The 25,833-nt window shown below is 47.9% G+C and overlaps 2 protein-coding genes across 7 annotated transcripts in view; one reads left to right on the forward strand and one right to left on the reverse strand.

Moving 5' to 3' along the window:
• The first annotated feature begins 3,071 nt into the window (after nucleotides 1-3,071).
• Nucleotides 3,072-16,607, forward strand: NDUFS7 (NADH:ubiquinone oxidoreductase core subunit S7). Of its 2 annotated transcripts, XM_079960989.1 has the most exons (8): nucleotides 3,072-3,193; nucleotides 8,168-8,204; nucleotides 9,988-10,056; nucleotides 11,864-11,984; nucleotides 13,148-13,327; nucleotides 14,426-14,472; nucleotides 15,031-15,119; nucleotides 16,390-16,607. In XM_079960989.1, exons 1-8 carry the CDS (start codon nucleotides 3,178-3,180, stop codon nucleotides 16,485-16,487), a joined length of 657 nt encoding a protein of 218 aa, XP_079817115.1. In that variant the 5' UTR covers nucleotides 3,072-3,177; the 3' UTR covers nucleotides 16,488-16,607. The 2 variants fall into 2 exon arrangements, with proteins under 2 accessions (XP_079817115.1, XP_079817116.1); XM_079960990.1 differs by lacking the exon at nucleotides 9,988-10,056 and having other exon boundaries at nucleotides 3,075-3,193.
• A 3,399-nt stretch (nucleotides 16,608-20,006) lies between these two features.
• The window catches only part of GAMT (guanidinoacetate N-methyltransferase), a 245,576-nt gene continuing 239,749 nt past the window's right edge, over nucleotides 20,007-25,833 (reverse strand). For all 5 annotated transcript variants that reach the window (XM_079960881.1, XM_079960882.1, XM_079960880.1 and 2 more), the window contains exons 4-7: nucleotides 24,773-24,836; nucleotides 22,523-22,590; nucleotides 20,670-20,780; nucleotides 20,007-20,356 (exon numbers count right to left, since the gene is read on the reverse strand). In XM_079960881.1, coding sequence (XP_079817007.1) covers nucleotides 20,219-20,356; nucleotides 20,670-20,780; nucleotides 22,523-22,590; nucleotides 24,773-24,836 — 381 coding nt within the window. In that variant the 3' untranslated portion in view covers nucleotides 20,007-20,218. The remainder of the gene's footprint in view (nucleotides 20,357-20,669; nucleotides 20,781-22,522; nucleotides 22,591-24,772; nucleotides 24,837-25,833) is intronic.

Below are 25,833 nucleotides of genomic sequence, written 5' to 3' on the forward strand. Positions count from 1 at the left end.
ATCTTTTCAGGAAGGGGGCAAAGTGGTGAACAAGGTGAGACGGAGGGAGCCAGAACAAGATCAAACTTTTCCCAAAAATTTATTAGTTTTCACAATATTATAAACAAACAAACACACAAGACAAACAAAGATAAATCATAGCCTTATTGAAAATTACAGTTAATATGTTTAATTCCATAAGGTGAAGATCTAAGGATGTTAATGTTTAAGTTAAATTTCATAAAAATTGGGATTTGGCAAACCGTTAGAAGGACATGCAATGAAATTCAACCGAGGGGATGCGAGGAAGTCACTTAGCAAAGTTAATAACTGGAACAAGATCAAACTTTTTGATGTGGGCAAAACATCTGAAAACCCATAAAATAGCAAGTTTAAGAATTGCATAAATCAAAGCAGACCAACCAGCTATCATCACTGCCAACATTAGCTCTATAAATCAGGCTAATTGGGCGATTCATAATCAATAGTAAATAATGAATGGCTTGCTGAAGCCTATGGGAATAATAATAATAATAATAATAATAATATAGGCCAGTTAGGCTCCTCTGATTCATGGGGAATAATGATAAATGACAGGCTCTTGTTTACAGGAATAAGAAGACCATGGGTTGATCAACTTGTATGATTTGTGGCAATAAAAATAAGATGTTCAAGATAATAATATCAGCAAAACGGACAATGAAATTAAGAGGCAGAGACGACAATGAATTTATGGAAGAACGGAAGATGTTTTTTGCTTACATACAGAAGCATTGCACACAGGTTAATCCATTAGCAGGGTTTTCAAAGGACTTGCAATTTTACAATGAATGGATGATAGGTGATTTAAATATGTTATAAATTTAACAATGGAAATGCAGTATGTTGACAAATAATGGAACCAGGGAAGTCAATCTGTTTTGTTTTTGTATTTTTATTTTTGATTATTTTTAGAAAATCAATTTAATTTTTTTTTTAAAAAAATAAGATAATATCAAGAATGCAGAATTAGATAAACTAACAGGAAGGATTCAAAACCGGCGGGACCAGAAATTCACGGATGACTGGAGTAAATTTACGGACTATTTGAAAAGTATTTGTGAAGATCAGGAGATGTTTGTAGGTTTGCAATAAGTTTTGTGAGGAGTATGATTGGAAGTATTGTAAAAATGTAGAAGGCGGAGGATGATTTGTTAAGAGACGTAACGGCAATGTAAAGTTAAGAAATGCATAAGAAGTGGTTAAAAGGGTGGATCATCAGAGGTGCTGATGGAAGTCTAAAAAGATTGTATAAGTGATAAGTTTTGTGGTGCATTTTATATGTTATATAAAATATTTTATATATTTTGTATGTTTATTTTATTTTATATATGTTTATTTTATATATGTTTATTTTATTTTATTTTATATGTTTATTTTATTTTATTTTATATGTTTATTTTATATGTTTATTTTATTTTATTTTATATGTTTATTTTATTTTATTTTATATGTTTAGTTTATTTTATATGTTTATTTTATTTTATTTTATATGTTTATTTTATATGTTTATTTTATTTTATTTTATATGTTTAGTTTATTTTATTTTATATGTTTAGTTTATTTTATATGTTTATTTTATTTTATATGTTTATTTTATTTTATATGTTTATTTTATATATTTTATATGTTTATATTATATGTTAAAATCAATAAAAATTATATTTTAAAAAATCAACAATGATTTAGGCCAGCTGGCCTCTTCTGGATCTTAGGAACAATAAAAACCTTCCTTTGACCTTGCACACAGAAGAAAAACTGGCAATTTGGGGTTGTGCAATGTGGTTCCTCCTTCCTAAGTTGGGCGGTGGCAGCCAGGGAGGCAGCTGGGTCTCTGTGGCGCAATCGGTTAGCGCGTTCGGCTGTTAACCGAAAGGTTGGTGGTTCGAGCCCACCCAGGGACGCGGTGGGAAGCTTGCCTTTTGTAAAAAATATATATATTCCTTTTAATTATTTTTTTTTTTTGCAAAAATAAAATAGTAATGCATGCTTCCGTTGCAAGCTGGGGCGCGCGAGATTGCATCAAGGGAGGTGGCTGGGAATATGGATTGGTGGATGGAAAACTAGGGACGCTATAAAAAAATATCTATATATCTGCAGGAAAGGGCAAGGGAGCCTCTGCCAGGAACCAAGATGGCCGCGCCGGCATCGAAGCCGGAAGTAGTTATTTCAAGCACATTTTTATTTTAATTTTGTCCTTTTCGTTTTTTATTCTTTATCATTTTTCTTTTCTCTTCTTTTTTTGTATTTTTTCCTTCTGGACATTCGGATGCCATGCTTAATTCTTGCTTTCTCTGTCATTTTTTAAAATGCAATAGAAAATAAAAAAATAAAAAATAACAATAACAACTTCCCTAAGCCAGTTTGTTACTATAATGTATTTTCTTTTCCTTCTCCTCCTGCGATGAGGCTACATTTTAATATTTTAATGTTCCATTGTTTTAATGTTGTATTTTATTTTTGTTTTTAAGTTGTAATCATTCATCTTGTTTTTATTATTGCTTGTAAGCCGCTCTGAGCCCGGCCTTGGCTGGGGAGGGCGGGGTATAAATAAATTATTATTATTATTATTATTTATTATTATTATTATTATTATTATTATTATTATTATTAATGTTGTATTTTATTTTTGTTTTTAAGTTGTAATCATTCATCTTGTTTTTATTATTGCTTATAAGCCGCTCTGAGCCCGGCCTTGGCTGGGGAGGGCGGGGTATAAATAAATTATTATTATTATTATTAATAATAATAATAATAATAATAATAATGTTGTATTTTATTTTTGTTTTTAAGTTGTAATCATTCATCTTGTTTTTATTATTGCTTGTAAGCCGCTCTGAGCCCGGCCTTGGCTGGGGAGGGCGGGGTATAAATAATAATAATAATAATAATAATAATAATAATAATAATAATAATAATGTATTTTTGACCTTGAAAAGCCTGGAGCTGGGAAGGCCTGCTATCCCTCCCCTTCGCCGCTAGGTGGCAGCAGCAGCAGCAACAACAGCAGCAGGCAGCGCCTCCAGGAGCCGGAAGCGGAACCTTTGCAGGGCGGAACTGTGGCGCCGGCGGCGTCGGCTCCCCACCCGGAGCGTTTAGGGAGCAGCACCCGCCTGGCTCCGCCCAGGGAGGGAGAAGGTGGCTTGAAGGGCTGCAGAAATGGCGACTCTGGCAGGTGAGGGGGGGCTGGGCTGGGGGTGGGGGGTATATATATATAGATATAGATATAGATATAGATATAGATATAGATATAGATATAGATATATTGGGGGGTGGGCGTCCCCTGCTGACTGACCCCCCCAGGCAGGCAGGCAGGGGGGTCAAGGGACCAGGAGCTCCCCACTTTATTCTTGTTTAGTGGTGTCCGTCTCTTGGTGACCCCTGGACCAGAGCACGCCAGGCCCTCCTGTCTTCCACTGCCTCCCCCAGTTTGGTCAGACTCAAAGCATTTATTCCCTTGAGGACGGGTGACTTGGTTCCTTTTAAATGAAGGGCAAGAGGGAGGACAGTTGCTTGGCATGCGGAAGGCTCTGGGTTCAATCCCTGGCCACTTCAGGTAGGGCTGGGAAAGGCCTCCGTTCGAAAGCGTTTATCCCTTGAGGACGGGAGACTCGGTTCCTTTTAAATGAAGGGCAAGAGGGAGGACACCTGCTTGGCATGCGGAAGGCTCTGGGTTCAGTCTCCGGGTCTTTTTTGCACGATGGAAGAGCATCACTCTGCCTGCACCCCTGGACAGATGCTACCAGCCAGTGCAGACAATACTGAGCTGCAGGTCAGTCTTGGTATTTGCTGTTGTTGAGTCGTTTAGTTATGTCCGACTCTTCGTGACGCCCTGGACCAGAGCACACCAGGCCCTCCTGTCTTCCACTGCCTCCCCCAGTTTGGTCAAACTCATGCTGGTAGCTTCGAGAACACTGTCCCACCATCTCGTCCTCTGTCGTCCCCTTCTCCTTGTGCCCTCCATCTTTCCCAGCATCAGGGTCTTTTCCAGGGAGTCTTCTCTTCTGCTGAGGTGGCCAAAGTCTTGGAGCCTCAGCTTCAGGATCTGTCCTTCCAGTGAGCACTCAGGGCTGATTTCCTTCAGAATGAAGAGGTTTGATCTTCTTGCAGTCCATGGGACTCTCAAGAGTCTCCTCCAGCACCACAATTCAAAAGCATCCATTCTTCGCCGATCAGCCTTCTTGATGGTCCAGCTCTCACTTCCATACATCACTACTGGGAAATCCATAGCTTGAACTGTATGGACCTTTGTTGGCAAGGTGATGTCTCTGCTTTTTAAGATGCTGTCCAGGTTTATCATTGCTTTTCTCCCAAGAAGCAGGCGTCTTTTAATTTTGTGGCTGGCTTATTTTACATGGGGCTAGTCCAGATCAGAGTAGAGGCAGTAGACAACCTTGGAACCAGTGTATTAAATTGTATACAGTAGTACTGACTGCACAATATTGCAATATTTCATACAATATTTGTTAAGACTCGCATTGCAACTAGTGGAGACTCTATAGCTACACAGGGTGATATAATGCAATATTAGACAGACTCAAAGTAGACCTATTGATGAATTCCAGCATTAGAAATACTCAAGTTAGACCTAAGGGAATTAATGGAGACGCTAGCCCTTAAATTATATTGGCTGCATTTGTTGTTGTTGTTGTTTAGTTGTTTAGTCGTGTCCGCCTCTTCGTGACCCCCTGGACCAGAGCACGCCAGGCACTTGGGGTTTTTTTATGTTGAGCTTCAGACCATATTTTGCGCTCTCCTCTTTTAAAAGTAGAGACATCGCCTTGCCAACAAAGGTCCGTATAGTTCAAGCTCTGGTTTTCCCAGCAGTGATGTATGAAGCGAGAGCTGAACCATAAAGAAGGCTGATCGCCGAAGAATGGATGCTTTTGAATTCTGGTGCTGGAGGAGACTCTTGAGAGTCCCATGGACTTCAAGAGATCAAACCTCTCATTCTTAAGGAAATCAGCCCTGAGTGCTCACTGGAAGGACAGATCCTGAAGCTGAGGCTCCAAGACTTTGGCCCCCTCATGAGAAGAGAAGACTCCCTGGAAAAGACCCTGATGTTGGGAAAGATGGAGGGCGCAAGGAGAAGGGGACGATGGAGGACGAGATGGTGGGACAGTGTTCTCGAAGCGACCAGCATGAGTTTGACCAAACTGCGGGAGGCAGTGGAAGACAGGAGGGCCTGGCGTGCTCTGGTCCAGGGGGTCACCAAGAGTCGGACACGACTAAACGACTAAACAACAATGTGTCCGCCATGTGGGGAGAACATGAATTCATTTATTTGACAGGTGCACAACCCAGCTCTCAAAGGTGGATTGCAATTGAAATCAAAATATCCATTTCAGTGCAAGAAATAGTATAAATTGCCAGTAAAAACCCACAGCAATTGCAGTTGAAGAATTAGGACCGGAAGATGTTTCTTCTTCTTCTTCTTCTTCTTCTTCTTCTTCTTCTTCTTCTTCTTCTTCTTCTTCTTTTGGACTCACAGCTGTCCATGGAGGCGCAGGTTAATTCTGTGTCCAGGGCAGCTGTCTACCAGCTCCATCTGGTACGCAGGCTAAGACCCTACCTCCCCGCGGACTGTCTCGCCAGAGGGGTGCATGCTCTGGTTATCTCCCGCTTGGACTTCTGCCATGCGCTCTCCGTGGGGCTACCTTTGAAGGTGACCCGGAAACTGCAATTAATCCAGAATGCGGCAGCTAGACTGGTGACTGGGAGTGGCCGCCGGGACCACATAACACCGGTTCTGAGAGATCTGCACTGGCTCCCAGGACGTTTCCGAGCACAATTCAAAGTGTTGGTGCTGACCTTTAAAGCCCTAAACGGCCTCGGTCCTGTATACCTGAAGGAGCATCTCCACCCCCATCGTTCAGCCCGGACACTGAGATCCAGCGCCGAGGGCCTTCTGGCGGTTCCCTCATTGCGAGAAGTGAGGCTACAGGGAACCAGGCAGAGGGCCTTCTCGGTAGTGGCGCCCGACCTGTGGAACGCCCTCCCATCAGATGTCAAAGAGATAAAGAATTACCTGACATTCAGAAGACATCTTAAGGCAGCCCTGTTCAGGGAAGTTTTTAATATGTAATGCTGTATTGTTTTTAACACTGATTGGGAGCCGCCCAGAGTGGCTGGGGAAACTCAGCCAGATGGGCGGGGTATAAATAATAAATAATAATAATAATAATAATAATTATTATTATTATTATTATTATTATTATTATTATTCTTGTTGTTGTTACATTTATTTCTCGTCTCTTATATCCTCCAAAAAGCTTGAGGTGGCGTAAATAGCTTTCCCCACCCCGTCCCGTTTCATTCCTCACAACAACCCTGTGAGGTAGGTTAGGCTGAGAAGCAGTGACTGCACCCCAAGTCGCCCAGTGAGCATCACAGCTGAGGGGGAGTATTTGAACCCAGTTGCCGCAGATCGAAGCAGCCACTTAAGCTATATAAGAGGGTTTTCTTGGAGGGAGGGGCCTAGAGAGGGAAAACTCCGGGTTCCTCATTTAAAGAAAACTTGTCTGCCAGATGCTTTGCGCTGATTTTAGAGGGTCTGCACCCAGAAAATACGTCTGGGCTGCCGAGAGGCTGTGGCCCCCAGATCTCAGAAGAGCAGGCAGGGGGGTTAACAAAGAGCATACAGTGGTGCCTCGCAAGACGAAAAGAATCCGTTCCGCGAGTCTCTTCGTCTAGCGGTTTTTTCGTCTTGCGAAGCAAGCCCATTGACGGCTTAGCGGATTAGCGGTTTAGCGGCTTTTAGCGGCTTATCAGCTTAGCGGATCAGCTGATAAGCGGCTTAGCTGCTTAGAAAAAGGGGGGGGAAGGGGAAAAAAACCCGCAGGAACTCGCAAGACATTTTCTTCTTGCGAAGCAAGCCCATAGGAAATTCGTTTTGCGAAGCGCCTCCAAAACGGAAAACTCTTTCGTCTAGCGAGTTTTCCGTCTTGCGAGGCGTTCGTCTTGCGGGCACCACTGTACTCTGTTATGAGTCTTGGTAATATGAGCCCTGTGCTAGGAAGCTGGAGATGGTCCCTCGGGTGACTGGAAAGTGGCGGGGATGTTGTCGGGCGAAGGCAAGTGGAACAGGTGCTCAGGCACAGCGCCCGGGGGCTGGATCAGTCCCCCAGTTGGCGCAGTTGGCCCGTTTGCAGTCTTCGGAAGCCAGCAAGCATAGGACGATGCCTTATGCTCCCTCCGATCAAAAATGGTAGAATTGTATTTATTATTATTGAATGAATGAATGAACTTTATTACGGTCACAGACCAGGATAAAAGAAACAAAACAAAAACATATAAATAAAATAGCAGTTAGGATTTTTTATTTTTTTAAAACCGATAATTGTTAGAGCAAATAAGGGCAAAGAAACAAGCATAGGATAAAACATCTGAATAAAATACAAGATTAAACACGGATAATGGATGGGTAAAAACTGATAATTAAAACAGATAAGAACTAAAAACAAATAAAAACACGCAGTTAAAACAACTGTAAGAGCATAAGGACTAAAAGACTTGCAGTTAAAACAACTATAAGAGGCTGCAGAGTAGAAGCCTCTGAAATAGAGGACACTCACAGCATTAGAAACTGATGTGCAAATATGGTTAAAACAGACAATTAAAACAATGTACAGCAATAAATTTAGAAACAATGTACAACAATAAACTATCCCAGGGAGTTGACTCGGAGTCACCCATGGAACCGAGTTTGGGGATTTATTATTATTATTATTAAACTTTATTTGCACATTAAGTGTTACACATTATGAACCACATTATTCTATTATAAAAATCTACACAAAAAGAAAAGAAAAGACAAAAACAAAAAAATGCAAACGAAAAAGTCTTATCAAAAACATACAGTTTTTTAAGAAATACAAACCATCATCCATGATATTCTAAACACATATTTCCAGTGAGAGATCCTTTTATCTTGACCTTACCTTTTTCTCCTCGCAACTCTCACTTTCTAATCTGTACCTAATCTCTGGTTTTATTCCCTGATTTATTTGATGACTTCCTTCTGCCTCTGTGTGGTTCCTAATTTCTCATCTGTTAAAGTCTCTGTGTCCATTTTTAGCTCTGCGAAAAGCCATTTGTATTATCTCTGTGGAATTTAATCTATGCTCAACCGCTGTGGTTTTATTTGCAGCTTCCCGTGTCGCCCTGCGTGGCCTGTCCCTTTGGAGGTAAGCATGCCTGTGGCAATTCTCACTCTCTTAGAGAACACTGAGCCCATTTTTTTTATTATTTCGGCTCTTTAAAGGTAAAGGGACCCCTGACCATTAGGTCCAGTCGTGACCGACTCTGGGGTTGCGGCGCTCATCTCGCTTTATTGGCCGAGGGAGCCGGTGCACAGCTTCCGGGTCATGTGGCCAGCAGGACTGAGCCGCTTCTGGCGAACCAGAGCAGCGCACGGAAACGCCGTTTACCTTCCCGCCGGAGCGGTACCTATTTATCTACTTGCGTTGGTGTGCTTTCGAACTGCTAGGTTGGCAGGAGCAGGGACCCAGCAATGGGAGCTCACCCCGTCATTGCGGGGATTCGAACTGCCGACCTTCTGATCGGCAAGTCCTAGGCTCTGTGGTTTAACCCACAGCGCTACCTGCGTCCCTCATTATATACCGCTTAATCACCCACGCTTTGGAGCGAAGATTAACTAAACACGCAAAGCGATGCCGTTTTCGGTCATTTAGTAAATGGCGGTAGGTGGGGGGAAGGTTTCAAATCCCACTAAGTTCTACTCAGAGTAAACCCACTAGAATTTATGTACGTAGGTTAGCAGTGCCCATTGGTTCCAGCAGGTCTCCACCGAACAGGATGATATTGGGCACAGCAGTTGTTTGTGGAAGGACGTAAGTCGTTCTGAGCCCTTAAAAATAAGACATGCGCCCGGTTTAGACGTTTCATTTCTGTTCCCTAAGCAAAGCTAACCCTGCAACACTATATGGGCCGACTGTGAAGCAAGTCGAATGAATGAATAAAACAACAATACGATATACAAAGAATAGAAATAAAAAGTCAATTATATAAGATACATTTTAGGGTTTTGAATCAATGGTCAAATAGTGGATCTTATTCTGATTGCCCCAGCGAAAAACCTTGCCACCTTTGCTGTCACCTGCTCCTCTTGACCTGCCAAGAGAAAGGACACTGTGGCAGTGGCTGGGCGACCCGGAATGGACAATAAAAGAGGGGTGATAATCTCATTCCTCAAGTCTTTACAAAGAGGGCAAGCCATAAGGGCATGCGCCACCGATTCGGGTCTTCCGTTTCCACAGGGACATAAGCGTTTTTTGTGGGGAATCTGTTGGAATCGTCCCTCAAGTCCAGCCGAGGGCAAGACATTCAATCTTGTGAGAGTCAAAGCATGTCTATATTCTAGAATTGCTAGGTTATGCAGATAGGGTCCCAGAGAGTCGAAATGGGAAGGTGGAAAACAGTCATACCATGGGCAAAATTTCCTTATTGTGGCCAAGTTGTTCTGATGCTCCATATCATTTAAAGGTAAAGGTAAAGGGACCCCAGACCATTAGGTCCAGTCACGATGACTCTGGGGTTGTGGCGCTCATCTTGCTTTACTGGCCAAGGGAGCCGGTGTACAGCTTCCGGGTCATGTGGCCAGCAGGACTAAGCCGCTTCTGGCGAACCAGAGCAGCGCACGGAAACGCCGTTTACCTTCCCGCCGGAGCAGTACCTATTTATCTACTTGCACTTTGTCGTGCTTTTGAACTGCTAGGTTGGCAGGAGCAGGGACCAAGCAACGGGAGCTCACCCCGTCATTGCGGGGATTCGAACCGCCAACCTTCTAATCAGCAAGTCCTAGGCTCTGTGGTTTAACCCACAGCGCCACCCGCGTCCCTCTGCCCCACTAAAGGAGGATGCTATTGCAACTTTGGGTGGGATGATGCTTTTGAGTGCTGTGCACGAGCCCCGCTTTGTGACCCACGACTTCTCGCTCTCCCTGAACAGGCCGCTCGCGGCGTCCAGTGCACCTGCTCGCTCGCTCCATCAGACGCCCGTGACGGACAGCACAGACAGGTAGGCCGAACCCCAAATACCGCCCCCCTTTGCTGGCAGCCTGGGGGGATTCTTTTGGCAAAACCAATTTGGTGTTTCGCAACTTTCTGACTAGTTGCATGACCTTAGCCAGACCTAGCAGAGTAAACGCAGAATCCACGGAAGCAATTGGCGACTTGGCTGCAGGCAGGATAGACGAAGCAGGAACCAGGAACTTGTCGTTAGGTGTTTATTATATACAGTGGACAGGAACAGAACACGGATCTTATGCTAGCTCTCTCTGACACAACTCACAACTCGGTGAACTCACAAACTATGAACCTTTGAACTAACAGTTAAAGGTAAAGGTACCCCTGCCCGTACGGGCCAGTCTTGACAGACTCTGGGGTTGTGCGCCCATCTTAAGAGGCCAGGGGCCAGCGCTGTCCAGAGACACTTAGTAGACCGTTAATTATCACTCCCTTGAGAGAGCTTGACCAATCAGGGAGCGGTCTCCATGTCTCTGTTATCACCAGGCAGACTTACTCCTTCAGATTGCCTTCTGGCTGTCTGCCAAACCTTAAATGACTCTGTGTCAGTAGCTGCACATACACAATTTCCCAACAGATTCCATGGGGCAGGCGGAAAGGAGCTTTGAGAGCCACCGAGGGGTAGCCACAAACCAGGGAGACCTCGCTTCCAATCGCCTGTGATGGCCTGGGAATCCGATTCAGAGGTTGAACTGGAGGAATCCCAGCCTGCACAGGAGTCCCCGCCTCCAGGGCCGGCTGAACTGGGGCAGGGCCTTGGATCTGAAGCGCCTGCACCTGTGCCGGATCCTCAGGAGCAGGCACCAGGTGAATCCACTCTGGCTCCGGAGGTGGTTGAGGACTCAGTGCCTACAGGTGAGTCTCCCCCTGGGCCCAGTAACCCTTCAGCCTCTCCTGAACTGCAGAGGCTCAGGGCAGAGAGGCGGAGGGAACTGGTTTCTCCCAGGAGGAGTGCTCGCCTTAAGGCCAGGAGAGGCGGTCACCTGGGGGCCGGGACTGCCCCTGGCCTCATAGAAGATGAAGGCCAGTCAGCCTGGTCCCAGGTTGCGGGAGCAACGTCGTTGAGTACCTGCTCCTGCCCGGACCCAGACCTGACCTTCCAGTGTTCCTGTCCTCGCCCGGCTTCCTGCTTCGGACCTCGCCCCGCTCCTTCTGAACTGTTTCCAGGCTAGTGACCCAGGACCGCACTTTGACTACGCCAACGGTAACCTTCCCCCAGGACCAGCACATCGCCTCTCCTCGAGCTCATTCGGGACCTTGAGCCGGTCGCCCACCTCTCAGCTTCCTCTCTCTTCCAATATTTGATGATGGATATCCTATCTCATACGCTTCTCTAAGATTATTTATATCCTGCTTTCCACTCACGTAGGTCTCAAAACGACCTCCAACAACGATAACATATAAGCAGTTTCAAACTCACACATTTTTAAACACCAAGAATTTTATATGTCCACCCGAAAACATCTGAGATCCATCCAGGGCGATGCAAAGGACACTGGGAATAAAACAGTTTGACCGGACATCTGAAACTCCAGTAGGTATGGGAGTCTCCTTTCTGGACTCTCTGCCTAACTTGTCCCTGCCTAATTTCTTGTGGGAGGGAGTTCCATAGGTCTGTACAGCCGATGCCGTAATTTGCACGCAGCTCTTGTTCATGCGGGACTCCAGTCAGAAACCAGCAAGGTTGGAGCGATAACAAGAGCCATGAAACTGGGTTCTAAGGGGGTCGTCTAGCCCGAACCTGATTCCCTGATTCCTCAGCAGGGAACAGTGCCCTGATGGTATCCTTTCCTCCATAGTTCTGCTCAGCTTCAGCAGAAGAGCGCCAGCACCGTCGTTCAGAAGAAGTCGTACCTTCCTAGCAGCCGGGGGGAGTACGTCATCACCAAGCTAGACGACTTGGTCAATTGGGCTCGGCGGGTGAGTGGCAGCTTTGCGAGAAATATTATTATTAAAGGGTAAAGGTAAAGGGACCCCTGACTATTAGGTCCAGTCGTGGCCGACTCTGGGGTTGCGGCGCTCATCTCGCTTTACTGGCCGAGGGAGCCGGCGTACAGCTTCCGGATATGTGGCCAGCAGGACTAAACCGCTTCTGGCGAACCAGAGCAGCGCACGGAAACGCCGTTTACCTTCCCGTCGGAGTGGTACTTATTTATCTACTTGCGCTGGTGTGCTTTCGAACGCTAGGTTGGCAGGAGCAGGGACCAAGCAACAGGAGCTCACCCCGTCGCGGGGATTCGAACTGCCGACCTTCTGATCTGCAAGCACTAGGCTCTGTGGTTTAACCCACGCCCCTATTATTATTATTATTTTGTTTAATTGCTGCTAGAGACTTAGTTCATCCTGCCCTTAACATCTCCTGCAGGCCCTCAAGCCTTATATACCTGTGTTTTACCCCGAGCCACACTTGACCTTTCACTTTCTCAAACGCGGAAGCCGCAAAAACAAAAACGCAAAATAAAATGGCAAAACCAGACAGACCTCAGCATAACACTCAAAACGGAGCACGTTCAGCTTCCAAAAAATGTTCGCAAACTGGAATGCTTACTTCCGGGTTTGCTAGTGTTTGGGATCCAAGTTGCTTGAGAACCAAGGCGTTTGAGAACCAAGGGACCACTGTATCATCACCTACAATTCTTAATAGAAAGGCCTCAAGATTTTAAAATAAAAGTTAGTGGCTCATAGGGACGCGGGTGTTGCTGTGGGTTGAACCACAGAGCCTAGGACTTGCCGATCAGAAGGTCAGCGGTTCGAATCCCCACAACGGGGTGAGCTCCCGTTGCCCAGTCCCTGCTCCTGCCAACCTAGCAGTTTGAAAGCACGTCAAAGTGCAAGTAGATAAGTAGGTCCCGCTCTGGCGGGAAGGGAAAGGGCGTTTCCGTGCGCTGCTCTGGTTCGCCAGAAGCAGCTTAGTCCTGCTGGCCACATGACCCGGAAGCTGGACGCCGGCTCCCTCGGCCAGTAAAGCGTGATGAGCGCCACAACCCCAGAGTCGGCCACGACTGGACCTAACGGTCAGGGGTCCCTTTACTGTTACCTAGTGGCTCATATCTCAATGCTGAGCGTCTCCTCTCTGCCCGCAGAGCTCCTTGTGGCCGATGACGTTCGGCTTGGCTTGCTGCGCCGTCGAGATGATGCACATGGCTGCCCCTCGCTACGACATGGACCGCTTCGGGGTGGTCTTCCGAGCTAGTCCCCGCCAAGCCGACGTCATGATCGTGGCGGGAACACTCACCAATAAGATGGCGCCTGCCCTCCGGAAGGTAGGCCGGGTAGAATCCGAGAGGCGGCCCTTTCAGGGACGATGGGAGACGTTGGTTTGGCCCGAGGGCCGTATTCGCTTCTGGGGGGCCGCCTGCCAGCAGAGGGCAGGGCCAAAGGCGAAATGTTTCAAACGCTTTTTAATTTTGGTTCCTCTTATTTTGCTTCTGTTGGGGTTGGTTAAATGTTTAGTTGGGGCTGGTAGTTATTTTAACTTGGGCATAACTGTAAACATTATTATTATTATTATTATTATTATTATTATTATTACAGTGGTACCTCGGGTTAAGTACTTAATTCGTTCTGGAGGTCCGTTCTTAACCTGAAACTGTTCTTAACCTGAAGCACCACTTTAGCTAATGGGGCCTCCTGCTGCCGCCACGCGATTTCTGTTCTCATCCTGAAGCAAAGTTCTTAACCTGAAGCAATATTTCTGGGTTAGCGGAGTCTGTAACCTGAAGCGTATGTAACCTGAAGTGTATGTAACCCGAGTTACCACATTATTATTATTATTATTATTATTATTATTATTATTATTATTATTATTTCGGTAGCCTGCCCATCTGGCTGGGTTTCCCCAGCCACTCTGGGCAGCTTACAGAATATATAAAAACATAATAAAGCAAACATTTAAAAAACTGAATATCTTATACAGATTGTAAATAAACCAATAAAACAAAGAAACTGATAATAATGATGGCCCCCCAGAAGGGAACACAGCCCTCGGGCAGAGTACAAAGTTGTAAAGGGGAGAAGCAATTATTATTATTATTAGTTTCTATTGATTTATTGGTTTGTTTATAATCTGTACAGTCGTACCTTTGATATCCTGTGACATTTTTAATGTGTGTGTTTTTTGGCAGCGGGGGGGGGGGGGGCGGAGTTGTTGCTGTTTTAACAATTTATTTTGCGCTTCTATCTTGTGTTTCCACCCTGTGCGCCACCCTCAGATCGTAGGATGAGGGGCGGTGTACAGATTCAATAAATAAAAATAAACTTTGAACATGGCAGACTTACTAAGCTTTGCAGATCCAGCGTCTCTGCAACTCATTTTGACTCCAGAATACAAGAATTGACTCCAGAATTCTTTGTTTCGACAGGTTTACGACCAGATGCCTGAGCCACGCTACGTAGTCTCCATGGGCAGGTAAAGATAACAGGAAATATTTCCTTCCTATTGTCGTCAGGGAAAGTGGGTGTCCTTTGTAATCATTTTTCAAGCTTATAACCTCCAAGCTTTTGCTACTGTCTCTACTGGATCTTTCCTCTTCCTGCAAACCGCACTTCCTGACGTTTCCGTGGAGGGGGAAACGTTTAAACCGACGTTTCCCATAATCAGCAGTGCCACCTCTTGGGGGGGGGCCAGGGGTGCCAGAGGTGCAAATATAATAAATATACTAATCAGATTTCGGAAAGCTGGTATCATGGGATAAAGTTCATCTGCTTGGTTGAAATAATCAAATTTAAATAGTTTAAATTGGATTTTGAACATGTGTGCAATCAACCATTTCTGTTTGGAATTTCATCGCACTGTTATGGTCCTTTGTGGGCTGTGCAAGCTGCTATTCCAAATAACGTTTTCTAATAGGGTCGGGAGCACTGAGGGCGAGTTTGCGGCACCAAAAAGATGGCTTAAATAGTGAATAATAGGTTGGCTAAAACATTGGACTGCCCTCTATTGGTTTTTTGTCCTGTTATTTTTCAGCTGTGCTAACGGTGGTGGCTACTACCATTACTCTTACTCGGTGGTTCGTGGCTGTGACCGGATCGTGCCGGTGGACATCTATGTCCCAGGTAAACAAGACGACGTACATCCCTGGGGGTTGGAATAGATGACCGTTGGGGGGCCCTTCCAACGCTACAGTTCTGCGATTTTGCTACCTGCCTCTCCTTGGCTGCTCTAACCCAGCCTGCAGCCGCTTCAGACTCCCATCAGCCCAGGACATGGAGTCCAAAGTGGCTGGTGATAGTGGCTGGTGATGGCTTTGGACTTGAGATCTGGCCTCATTGCAGAGTCATTGTGGACTCACAGCCACCCATGGAGGCGCAGGTCCATTCTGTGTCCAGGGCAGCTGTCTACCAGGTCCATCTGAGACCCTCCCTGCCCGAAGACTGTCTGGCCAGAGTGGTCCATGCTCTGGTTACCTCCTGCTTGGACTACTGCCATGCGCTCTACGTGGGGCTACCTTTGAAGGTGACCCGGAAAATACAACTAATCCAGAATGCGGCAGCTAGACTGGTGACTGGGAGCGGCCGCCGAGACCACATAACACTGGTCCTGAAAGACCTACATTGGCTCCCAGGATGTTTCCAAGCACAATTCAGAATGTTGGTGCTGACCATTAAAGCCCTAAACGGCCCAGTATCCCTGGAGGAGCATCTCCACCCCATCGTCCACCCCTGACACCGGGGTCCAGCTCCGAGGGCCTTCTGGCGGTTCCCTCCCTGCGAGTTGTGAGGTTACAGTGGTACCTCGGCTTAAGTATTTAATTCGTTCCGGAGGTCCGTTAAACTGAAACTGTTCTTAACCTGAAGCACCACTTTAGCTAATGGGGCCTCCTGCTGCTGCCGCGCCGCCGGAGCACGATTTCTGTTCTCATCCTGAAGCAAAGTTCTTAACCCGAGGTACTATTTCTGAGTTAGCGGAGTCTGTAACCTGAAGCGTATGTAACCCAGGGTACCACTGTACAGGGAACCAGGCAGAGGGCCTTCTCGGTAGTGGCGCCCGCCCTGTGGAACGCCCTCCCATCAGACGTCAAGAAAATAAACAACTATCTGACTTTTAGAAGACATCTGAAGGCAGCCCTGTTTAGGGAAGTTTTCAATGTTTGATGTTTCATAATTTGCCGGGAGTCACCCAGAGTGGCCGTGGCAACCCAGTCCGATGTGCTGCGTATACAAAACAGATCATTATTGCTATTGTTATCCCTTAGGGACTTGGGCTCAGGATACTTTCCAACTTTACGATTCTGTTATCATTATGCATTACAAAGAGTGTTCCGGCCTGGACAACCGCCTTGCCTCTGCCCTGTGATGGTCTGACTGTGAACCCCCTTCTTCGCAGGTTGCCCGCCAACAGCTGAAGCTCTCCTCTACGGGATCCTGCAACTTCAGCGCAAGATCAAGCGGGAAAAACGACTCCAGATTTGGTACCGGAAGTAGCAACGGCACATCGGCTGGCGGGCCCGAAAGCGACGGTGGCGCACGTGGTTTAGCGCATTTTGCACACGGCTTTCTCTACAAGTTTGCATTTATATAGAGAGATAAACAGAGTACATTGGTTTGGTGGCCTGTCTCTTTTCACAGAGTAATCAAGGGCTTCTCGCAGGGAGGGAACCGCCAGAAGGCCCTCGGAGCTGGACCTCAGTGTCCGGGCTGGACGATGGGGGTGGAGACGCTCCTTTGGGTATACTGGTCCGTTTAGGGCTTTCAAGGTCAGCACCAACCCTTTGAATTGTGCTCGGAAACGTCCTGCAAAAGCACCCAGGTTTTGAGATTCAAAAGAATCAGGAGAGACCTCTTGCTTCCCTCCCCCCTTCTCCTCCCCCAACCAATAAATAAATTGATATGGGCATTTGTGCCTTATATTTCCCTGCCAAAATGCAGAATTTGAAATTAAATTTGTGGCTGGGGAGGAGATCGAGTGAACATTTATTCTTTATAGCCTGCCCATCTGGCTGGGTTTACCTAGCCACTCTGGGCGGCTCCCGACAGAATAATAATAATAATAATAATAATAATAATAATAATAAAGTGATAAAACATCAGGCATTAAAAACTTCCCTAAACAGGGCTGCCTGCAGATGTCTTCTGTAAGTCAGATAGTGGTTTATTTCCTTGACATCTGATGGGAGGGCGTTCCACAGGGAGGGCACCACTACCAAGAAGGCCCTCTGCCTGGTTCCTTGTAACCTCGCTTCTCGCAGTGAGGGATCTGCCAGAAGGCCCTCGACGCTGGACCTCAGTGTCCAGGATGGACGATGGGGGTGGATACACTCCTTCGGGTATACTGGGCTATTTAGGGCTTTCAAGGTCAGCACCAACCCTTTGAATTGTGCTCGGAAATGTACTGGGAGCCAACGTAGGTCTTTCAGGACCGGTGTTATGTGGTCTCGGCGGCCGCTCCAGTCCCCAGTCTAGCTACCGCATTCTGGATTAGTTGCAGTTTTTGGGTCACCTTCAAAGGTTTGAGGCATATTACCATCATGAGGGCTACCAACATGCGTTTGACCAAACTGTGGGAGGAAGTGGAAGACAGGAGTGCCTGGCGTGCTCTGGTCCAGGGGGTAACTGTGCTCTTCCCGGGGGCTAACAGAGAGGCGAGGACCGAGTCCAGTCCGAGGTTGCAGGTGCGGTGTGGAGGCTGTCCATCAAAACTGTAGTGGGTCCAAGGCGGGAAGTCAGGTGGGGTCAGGAACTCTGGCAGGAGAGCAGGACAGGGTTCAGGCAGGAACAGGCTACCAACAACATTGCTCCCGCAACTTGGGACTGGGGCTGGCCAGCTTTTATCTGCCCTGAGGCATAGGGCGGCCCCGATCTTCAGGTGACTCGCCTCTCCTGGCCTGGAGGTGAGCCCTCCTCCTGCGGGAACTTAGTTCTCTCTGCCCTGAGCCTCTGGAGCTCAGGAGAGGCTGGAGGGTTCCCGGACCCAGAGGCAACCTCACCTTCCTCTGACGGGGCTGAGAGTGGAGCACCTGCAGGCAACGGGTCCTCCATCACCTCAGGAGCCAGAGCAGACTCACCTGAGGATCCAGCACAGGTGAGGACCCTTCAGGCTCAGGCCCCAGCCCCGGCTCAGCTGGTTCTGGAGGTGGGGAATCCTGTGCAGGCTGGGATCCCTCAGGTTCAGCCTCTGCGTCCGAATCCCAGGCCAGCACAGTAACAAAGTGTCAGACACAACTAAACAACTAAACAACAACCATCATGAGGACTGAAGCTTTTCTTTTTAAAAGCAGAAGTTGAGGTTCTAGGAACGCGCTCTCTCTCTCACACACACACACACCCCATTCACACATTTTGCAACTGGTGGGTTCAGGCCAGTCGCTAGCTCTCTGCCTAACCTACCTCTCAGGGTTGTTGTGAAGATTAAATGAGGGAGGGGAAATCTAAGCACACCGAGTTGAGCTCCTTTGTTAGGAATAAGTTGGGATATAAATGTTAAACTGTGATAGCAAGAGCAGGATGAGACCCAGCGTTGTTCCGGAAGGCAGCCTGTTTGCTCAGGGGATAAAAGTTGGTGCTTTGGAGGCAGGAAGACCCGGGTTCAAACTCTGGTTAAAAAAGGTAAAGGGACGCCTGACCATTTGGTCCAGTCGTGGCCGACTCTGGGGTTGCGGCGCTGATCTCGCTTTACTGGCCGAGGGAGCCGGCGTACAGCTTCCGGGTCATGTGGCCAGCAGGACTGAGCCGCTTCTGGCGAACCAGAGCAGCGCACGGAAATACCGTTCACCTTCCCGCCGGAGCGGTACCTATTTATCTACTTGCACTTTGAGGTGCTTTCGAACTGCTAGGTTGTCAGGAGCAGGGACCGAGCAACGGGAGCTCACCCCGTCATTGCGGGGATTCGAACCGCTGACCTTCTGATCGGCAAGTCCTAGGCTCTGTGCTTTAACCCACAGCGCCACCCACGTCCCTTAAAAAAGAGGTGGGTGTAAAAAAGACCTCTGTTTGGAGAGGTGCTGCCAGACAGAGTAGTTATCAGCAGGCTGCATGGACCAATCGCCTGCCTTTAGAGCAGGGGTCGGCCAGCTTTATCTTGCGTGGGCCAGATCAGTCCTGCCCTTGATTTCTGGTGTCTGTGTAGATGCAATTTCCAGCGCCGCGGAAGCGAGTCCCCACACCACGCTGTGCTGGTTTAGCGCAGCGCACGAGCGGGCAGCTCAGTTCGGGGGCCGGTCAAACAACACCCGCGGGCTGCTTCCAGCCAGTGGGCCTTAGGTTGCTGACCCCTGCTTTAGAGCCTTGTTACAGCGGGATCAGAAGGTCGGCGGTTCGAATCCCTGCGACAGGGTGAGCTCCCGTTGTTCGGTCCCTGCTCCTGCCAACCTAGCAGTTTGAAAGCACATCAAAGTGCAAGTAGATAAATAGGTACCGCTCCGGCGGGAAGGTAAACGGCATTTGCCAGAAGCACCTTAGTTCTGCTGGCCACATGACCCGGAAGCTGAACGCCAGCTCCCTCGGCCAGTGAAGCGAGATGAGCGCCGCAACCTCAGAGTCGGCCACGACTGGACCTAATGGTCAGCGGTCCCTTTACCTTTACTACAGCAACAGATGATAGGCTGGTGACTTATACATAGCCAGACTACTGATCCATCCGGCTTAGTACGCTCTACACTGGCTGGCAGCCGTTCTCCTGCATGGAGATGTCGGGGATGGAACCCGGCGCCTTACGCAGGCCACGCAGGTGCTGAGCTGAAAAGCCATGTGCCTAGTCCTCATGGTTCTGATTGAGAGGCAAATTTGAACAGGAGTCGGCCTTGCGCCGAATCAGACCAGGACCCCATCTTATCTACAAGGACTGGCAGGGGCTGTGTGGGGTTTGCAGGCAGAGAAGGGTCTACCGCAGCCCTGCTTACGGAGACGCCACCAGAGGGATCGATCCACGGACCTTCTGCATGCGTTGTCTGCAACCGAGTTACACCCAGTTTGCCGTTCGGCAGAGATGAAAGGAGACAAGGCAACGTGGAAAAGAATTCTCTTGATCGACAGAACAGATTGCAAATTTTTTGGCTAAAGGGCTCGTGTCCATGTGCCCGGAGGCTCGAAAAACGAGAGGCCATCTCCCTCCCCGATTTCTGTTTGGCCACAAAAGAGGGGACCGTCTCGGCTGCTCCTGCTGCGGTCAGCATGGCCTTCCTCAGAGAGCTGGCCGGTCGGGGAACAGGCTGGCAGCTCTACTTGATGAGGGCGGGAGTGATCATTTTGGGGAAGGAGTAGTATCTGCAGTCGGATGGAGGGACGAGGTCCATGACAGCCGTGTGGATGTTCTCCTTCTTGAAACCGGCTTTCACCAGGTGCTCAACCTGTGTTTCCTAAAATGCGGGAGGAAAACGCCTTGAGGAGACTTTAAACTCACCACACAAGACACGCAGTTGTAAAGAACCAGCAATTTGAATGTGCTATGAGCATCCAACACCAGAGGGTGCCAGACAGCAGGGAATTTTAAAACGCAGTTTTCCATAGAGATTTTTTTCTTCTTATAACGATCCAAGGAAGAGGAATGGCGATGAGAGCCGTTTAAATCTATGGGGTGGGTCTACTTGCGGGAGCAAGTAGAATTCGCACGGACACAGAGCTCTTGTTCCCTGGCCTCCACCCGCCTGCAAAGCCCTCCCTCGCCCTCACCTGAAACATCTTCTCGATGTCCGAATACTTGTTCTTGAGGAGGTCTCCCCAAGAGGTCAGATTGCAGTAGGTGAGGACCCCTCCGGGCTTCAGGAGGCGGTAAGCATGGCCCTGCAGGAGAGGAAGGAGGGATGGGAGTTATGGCAGACTTTATGGGGCTTCCCCCCCCCCCCAGGACGCCTTGCTGCGTTTTTTTGTCCTGGAAAGGTTGGGGGTCCCTGCTGGTTGCATCCCCATATCTGAAGTTAGGAATGTTATAAGAAAAAAAGCCTTGCTCCTTTTCCCTTATGGGGTACCCAAGAGCGTATAGAGAGTCCTTTTGTAGGTTCTGTGTTGGTAAAAGGACCCCTGACCGTTAGGTCCAGTCGTGACCGACTCTGCGGTTGTGGCGCTCATCTTGCCTTATTGGCCGAGGGAGCTGGCGTCCAGCTTCCGGGTCATGTGGCCAGAATGACTAAGCCACTTCTGGCGAACCAGAGCAGCACATGGAAATGCCGTTTACCTTCCCGCCGGAGCGGTACCTATTTATCTATTTGCACTTTGACGTGCTTTTGAACTGCTAGGTTGGCAGGAGCAGGGACCGAGCAACTGGAGCTCACCCCGTTGCGGGGATTTGAACCGCCGACCTTCGGATCGGCAAGTCCTAGGCTCTGTGGTTTAACCCACAGCACCACCCGCGTCCCTTAACCGCGTCTGTTGGTAGGAGAAAATAAAAGAGGCAAACCAGAGCATATTGAGAAGCAAAGCAGCTAGTAAGCCTGATCTTTTATTAAAGCTGTTGCAACAGGGAGAGAGGTGTAGGACCCAGGACAAAGGTGTGCAAGCCCTTATATGGACTTTTGCACTGCCCACCCTGGAACCCAAGACCGCCCCTCCATACATCATACATACATCACGGAAGGGGGGTAGCTCAAGACCAATGCCCAGTACATCAGAGAAGAGGCGAACTACAACAGAAATCCGAGTGCGTTGTTTTTATCCTGTCTGCCAGGTTACCTGATTGAATTACCTGGTCATGCTGGCCACTCTTTTGTTATGATGACTACTCAGTTCCTGAATCCAGGTCACAGGCTCACCCTATTCATACCTTAAATGTGCCCTTGAGACAGGAATTGTGAGCAAAGAGACAATGGGGAGGCTCCCCATTTCCTTTGACCTTGCAGAGAAATATCTGAGGTCATTTGGGAGAGACAAAATGGTTTCAGAACTTTTTTCTGTACTGTATTAAATTTAAAAGAACTGGCAGCCATGATTTAAGACTTTCGAAAAGAAAGAAGGACAATAAACGAAAAACACATTAAAACTCGCATCACATGATTTCAGCCAGTGCCGAATTTATGTATAAGCTAAACAAGCTATAGCTTAGGGCCCCACTCTCTTGGAGACCCCCCCAAATATACTTCTTCTTAATTGTATTTCAGTTCAACAATTACTTGGATAAAATACATATTTTGTTATGTGCAAATGGCTTTAGATACCTATTAGGTCCATAAATTACCATATAGCATGTATTCAACACAAAAAAGAGTGACGATTTGTTGTTGACAAAGGACAGCTGGGCGTATAAAGGACCCCATTACCTTCAGGAGCTGGGGCCTCTTCAAACCTAAATCCGGCCCTGATTTCAGCCTATATTCGTGGCTGCCGTGCTGAGCTCCTGGATTTCAAAACTGACCGCCCTGCAATCACCGGCAACAAAGGGAAAGCCACGGTGCCTGTTGCTACCTTCCCAGGAACTGCCAGGGAGCGCTCAAAAAATACTCTTGATAATTCTTCCCTGAAGGGCTTGCTTTTGGGTTTGCGATATTTCTTTAGGAAGCCGCCTCGCTTTTTGCAATGCCGTCATGCCTTACCTTGATGAAGCTGAACTGGTGAGTGTGCCAGGTTTCGGCTGAGAGAGGGTAGGTGTCGTAGAGGATTCCTGGAGGTTGCAGGAAAGAAACAGGAAATAATAATAATAATAATAATAATAATAATAATTTTTATTTATACCCCGCCCTCCCCAGCCAAGGCTGGGCTCAGGGCGGCTAACAAGCAATAATAAAAACAAGTTGAATGATTACAACTTAAAAACAAAATTAAAATACAACATTAAAATAATGAAACATTAAAATATTAAAATGTAGCCTCATCGCAGGAGGAGAAGGAAAAGAAAAAAGAAAGAGAGGGAGGGAATCAAATTGGCTCCAAGCCAAAGGCCAGGCGGAACAACTCTGTCTTACAGGCCCTGCGGAAAGAAATCAGATCCCGCAGGGCCCTGGTCTCATGAGGCAGACTGTTCCACCAGGCCGGGGCCAGTGTTGAAAAGGCCCTGCCTCTGGTTGAAGCTAATCTAACTTCCTTAGGGCCCGGGACCTCTAGGGTGTTGCTATATATGGACCTTGAGGTCCTCCGTGGGGCATACCGGGAAAGGCGGTCCCATAGGTACGAGGGTCCTAGGCCGTGAAGGTCAAAAGCAGCACCTTAAATCTGACCCTGTACTCCACCGGGAGCCAGTGCAGCTGGAAAAGCACTGGGTGAATATGCTCCCATGGCAGAGACCCCGTGAAGAGCCTCGCTGCAGCATTCTGCACCCGCTGGAGTTTCTGGGACAGCTTCAAGGGCAGTCCCACGTAGAGCGAGTTACAGTAGTCAAGCCTGGAGGTGACCGTCGCATGGATCACTGTGGCCAGGTCAGGGCGGGAAAGATAGAAGAGGTTACTTTGCCAACTTAGGAGTCTCCCACACCTCCTAAAGCAAAAGGTGGACTTTATTCCAGAGGTGGGGAAACATCTGGCCCCCGGACGATGCTGAGCTACAGCTCCCATCAGCCAAAACAAGCATGGCCAATGGCAAGGGAGGATGGGAGTTCATAAAAATCATTGGAGGGAAGGGATGATTTTTTAAAATTGGGATAATGTTGTTGTTGTTTATACCCCACTCATCTGGCTGGGTTTCCCCAGCCACTCTGGGCGGCTCCCAACAGAATATTAAAAATACGATAAAACATCAAACATTAAAACCTTCCCGAAGCAGGGCTGCCTTCAGATGTCTTCTAAAAGTCAGGTAGTTGTTTATTTCCTTGACATCTGACAGGAGGATGTTCCACACAGCAGGCGCCGCCACCAAGAAGGCCCTCTGCCTGGTTCCCTGTAACCTCATGTCTCGCAATGAGAGAACTGCCAGAAGGCCCTCGGAGCTGGACCTCAGTGTCGGACGATGGGGGTGGAGATGCTCCTTCAAATATACTGGGCCATTTAGGGCTTTCAAGGTCAGCACCAACACTTTGAAATGTGCTCGCAAACATATTGGGAGCCAATGCAGATCTCTCAGGACCGGTGTTATATGGTCTTGGCGGCCGCCCCCAGTCCCCAGTCTGGCTGCCGCATTCTGGATTAGTTGTATTTTCCGGGTCACCTTCAAAGGTAGCCCCACGGTGAGCGCATTGCAGTAGTCCAAGCGGGAGATAACCAGAGCATGGACCACTCTGGCCAGACAGTCTGCGGGCAGGGAGGGTCTCATCCTGCGTACCAGATGGAGTTGGTAGACAGCTGCCCTGGACACAGAATTGACCTGCGCCTCCATGGACAGCTGTGAGTCCAGAATGACTCCCAGGCTGCGCACCTGGTCCTTCAGGGGCACAGTGACTCCATTCAAGACCAGGGAGTCCCCCACACCCACCTGCCCCCTGCCCCCCCAAAAACTGTACAGCAAATACAACAGGAATTGGGAACTGGGTGTGAATTAATGGATACACAGTAAGAAAAGAAATGTGGGGTTTTATTTTAATATATGATCACAGCAGAGAGACTCTTGTTCAGAAGACAGGAAGAATTAGTATTGCCTTTTTCTGGAATTCAAAAGCATTTCTGCCTCCAATCAGGAGGCAGAACATAGCTTCCATTGATGGCCTTTCCCCTCCATTAATTTGTCTAATCCCCTTTTAAAGCCATCCAAGTTGGCCGTGATTGCCTACTGTGGCAGGGAGTTCCACAGTTTGCGCGGGGCGAAGAAGGGCTTTATTTGACCCATCCTGAATCTCCCAGCTTGTTCAGCTTAATTGGACACCTACCAGTTGTGGGGTCATGAGAGAAAGGGGGAAAACCTTTTTATCTCTTGCTTACCGTTGAAATGTTCTTCGGGCAAGGTGGGGACGACGTCCTCCCACAACCCCTTCAAGGGAACGACCTTGGGACCAGAGCAGAGGAGAGGAGGTTAATAACTGACCACTCAACTGACTCAGCAGCTGGGAAGCGGCTCAAAAACATTTGCTCAAATCCTCTCGGTTTGCAGTTTAACCTGGTTTGGTTGTTTGGGTCAAAAAGGGGCTGTTGGAGAGCAAAGAAAACTCAAAAGAAGAAATAAAATCAGGAAAACATTATTAAAATTTGTACCTTGGTTTTCAAACAGCTTACCGTATTTTTTGCTCTATAAGACTCACTTTTTCCCTCCTAAAAAGTAAGGGGAAATGTGTGTGTGTCTTATGGAGCGAATGCAGGCTGCGCAGCTATCCCAGAAGCCAGAACAGCAAGAGGGATCGCTGCTTTCGCTTCGCAGAGATCCCTCTTGCTGTTCTGGCTTCTGAGATTCAGAATATATTTTTTTTTCTTGTTTTCCTCCTCCAAAAACCAGGTGTGTCTTGTGGTCTGGTGCGTCTTAAAAAGGTAAAGGTAAAGGTACCCCTGCCCGTACGGGCCATTCATGTCCGACTCGAGGGTTGTGCGCCTATCTCACTTAAGAGGCCGGGGGCCAGCGCTGTCCGGAGACACTTCCGGGTCACGTGGCCAGCGTGACAAAGCTGCTCTGGCGAGCCAGCACCAGCGCAGCACACGGAAACGCCGTTTACCTCCCCGCTAGAAAGCGGTACCTGTTTATCTACTTGCACTTAGGGGTGCTTTCGAACTGCTAGGTGGGCAGGAGCTGGGACTGAGCGACGGGAGCTCACCCCGTCATTGCAGGGATTCGAACCGCCGACCTTCTGATCAGCAAGTCCTAGGCACTGAGGTTTTACCCACAGCGCCACCCGCGTCCCTATCTGGTGTGTCTTATAGAGTGAAAAATACAGTATATATATATATAGAGAGAGAGAGAGAGAGAGAGAGAGTATATGTGTAGATATGTATATGTGTATAGGTGTGTGTGTATACATACACACACACACCCCTCTATAACCTGATTCAGCCTT

The sequence above is a fragment of the Podarcis cretensis genome (genome assembly GCF_951804945.1).
Source record: "Podarcis cretensis genome assembly, chromosome: 18".
In the NCBI taxonomy this organism is placed as follows: domain Eukaryota; kingdom Metazoa; phylum Chordata; class Lepidosauria; order Squamata; family Lacertidae; genus Podarcis; species Podarcis cretensis.

Coding starts and splice junctions, on each gene's coding strand:
- NDUFS7 (XM_079960989.1), top strand. Junction 11,985..13,147: donor TGGTCAATTGGGCTCGGCGG/GTGAGTGGCAGC, acceptor CTCTGCCCGCAG/AGCTCCTTGTGGCCGATGAC. Junction 15,120..16,389: donor GGTGGACATCTATGTCCCAG/GTAAACAAGACG, acceptor CCTTCTTCGCAG/GTTGCCCGCCAACAGCTGAA.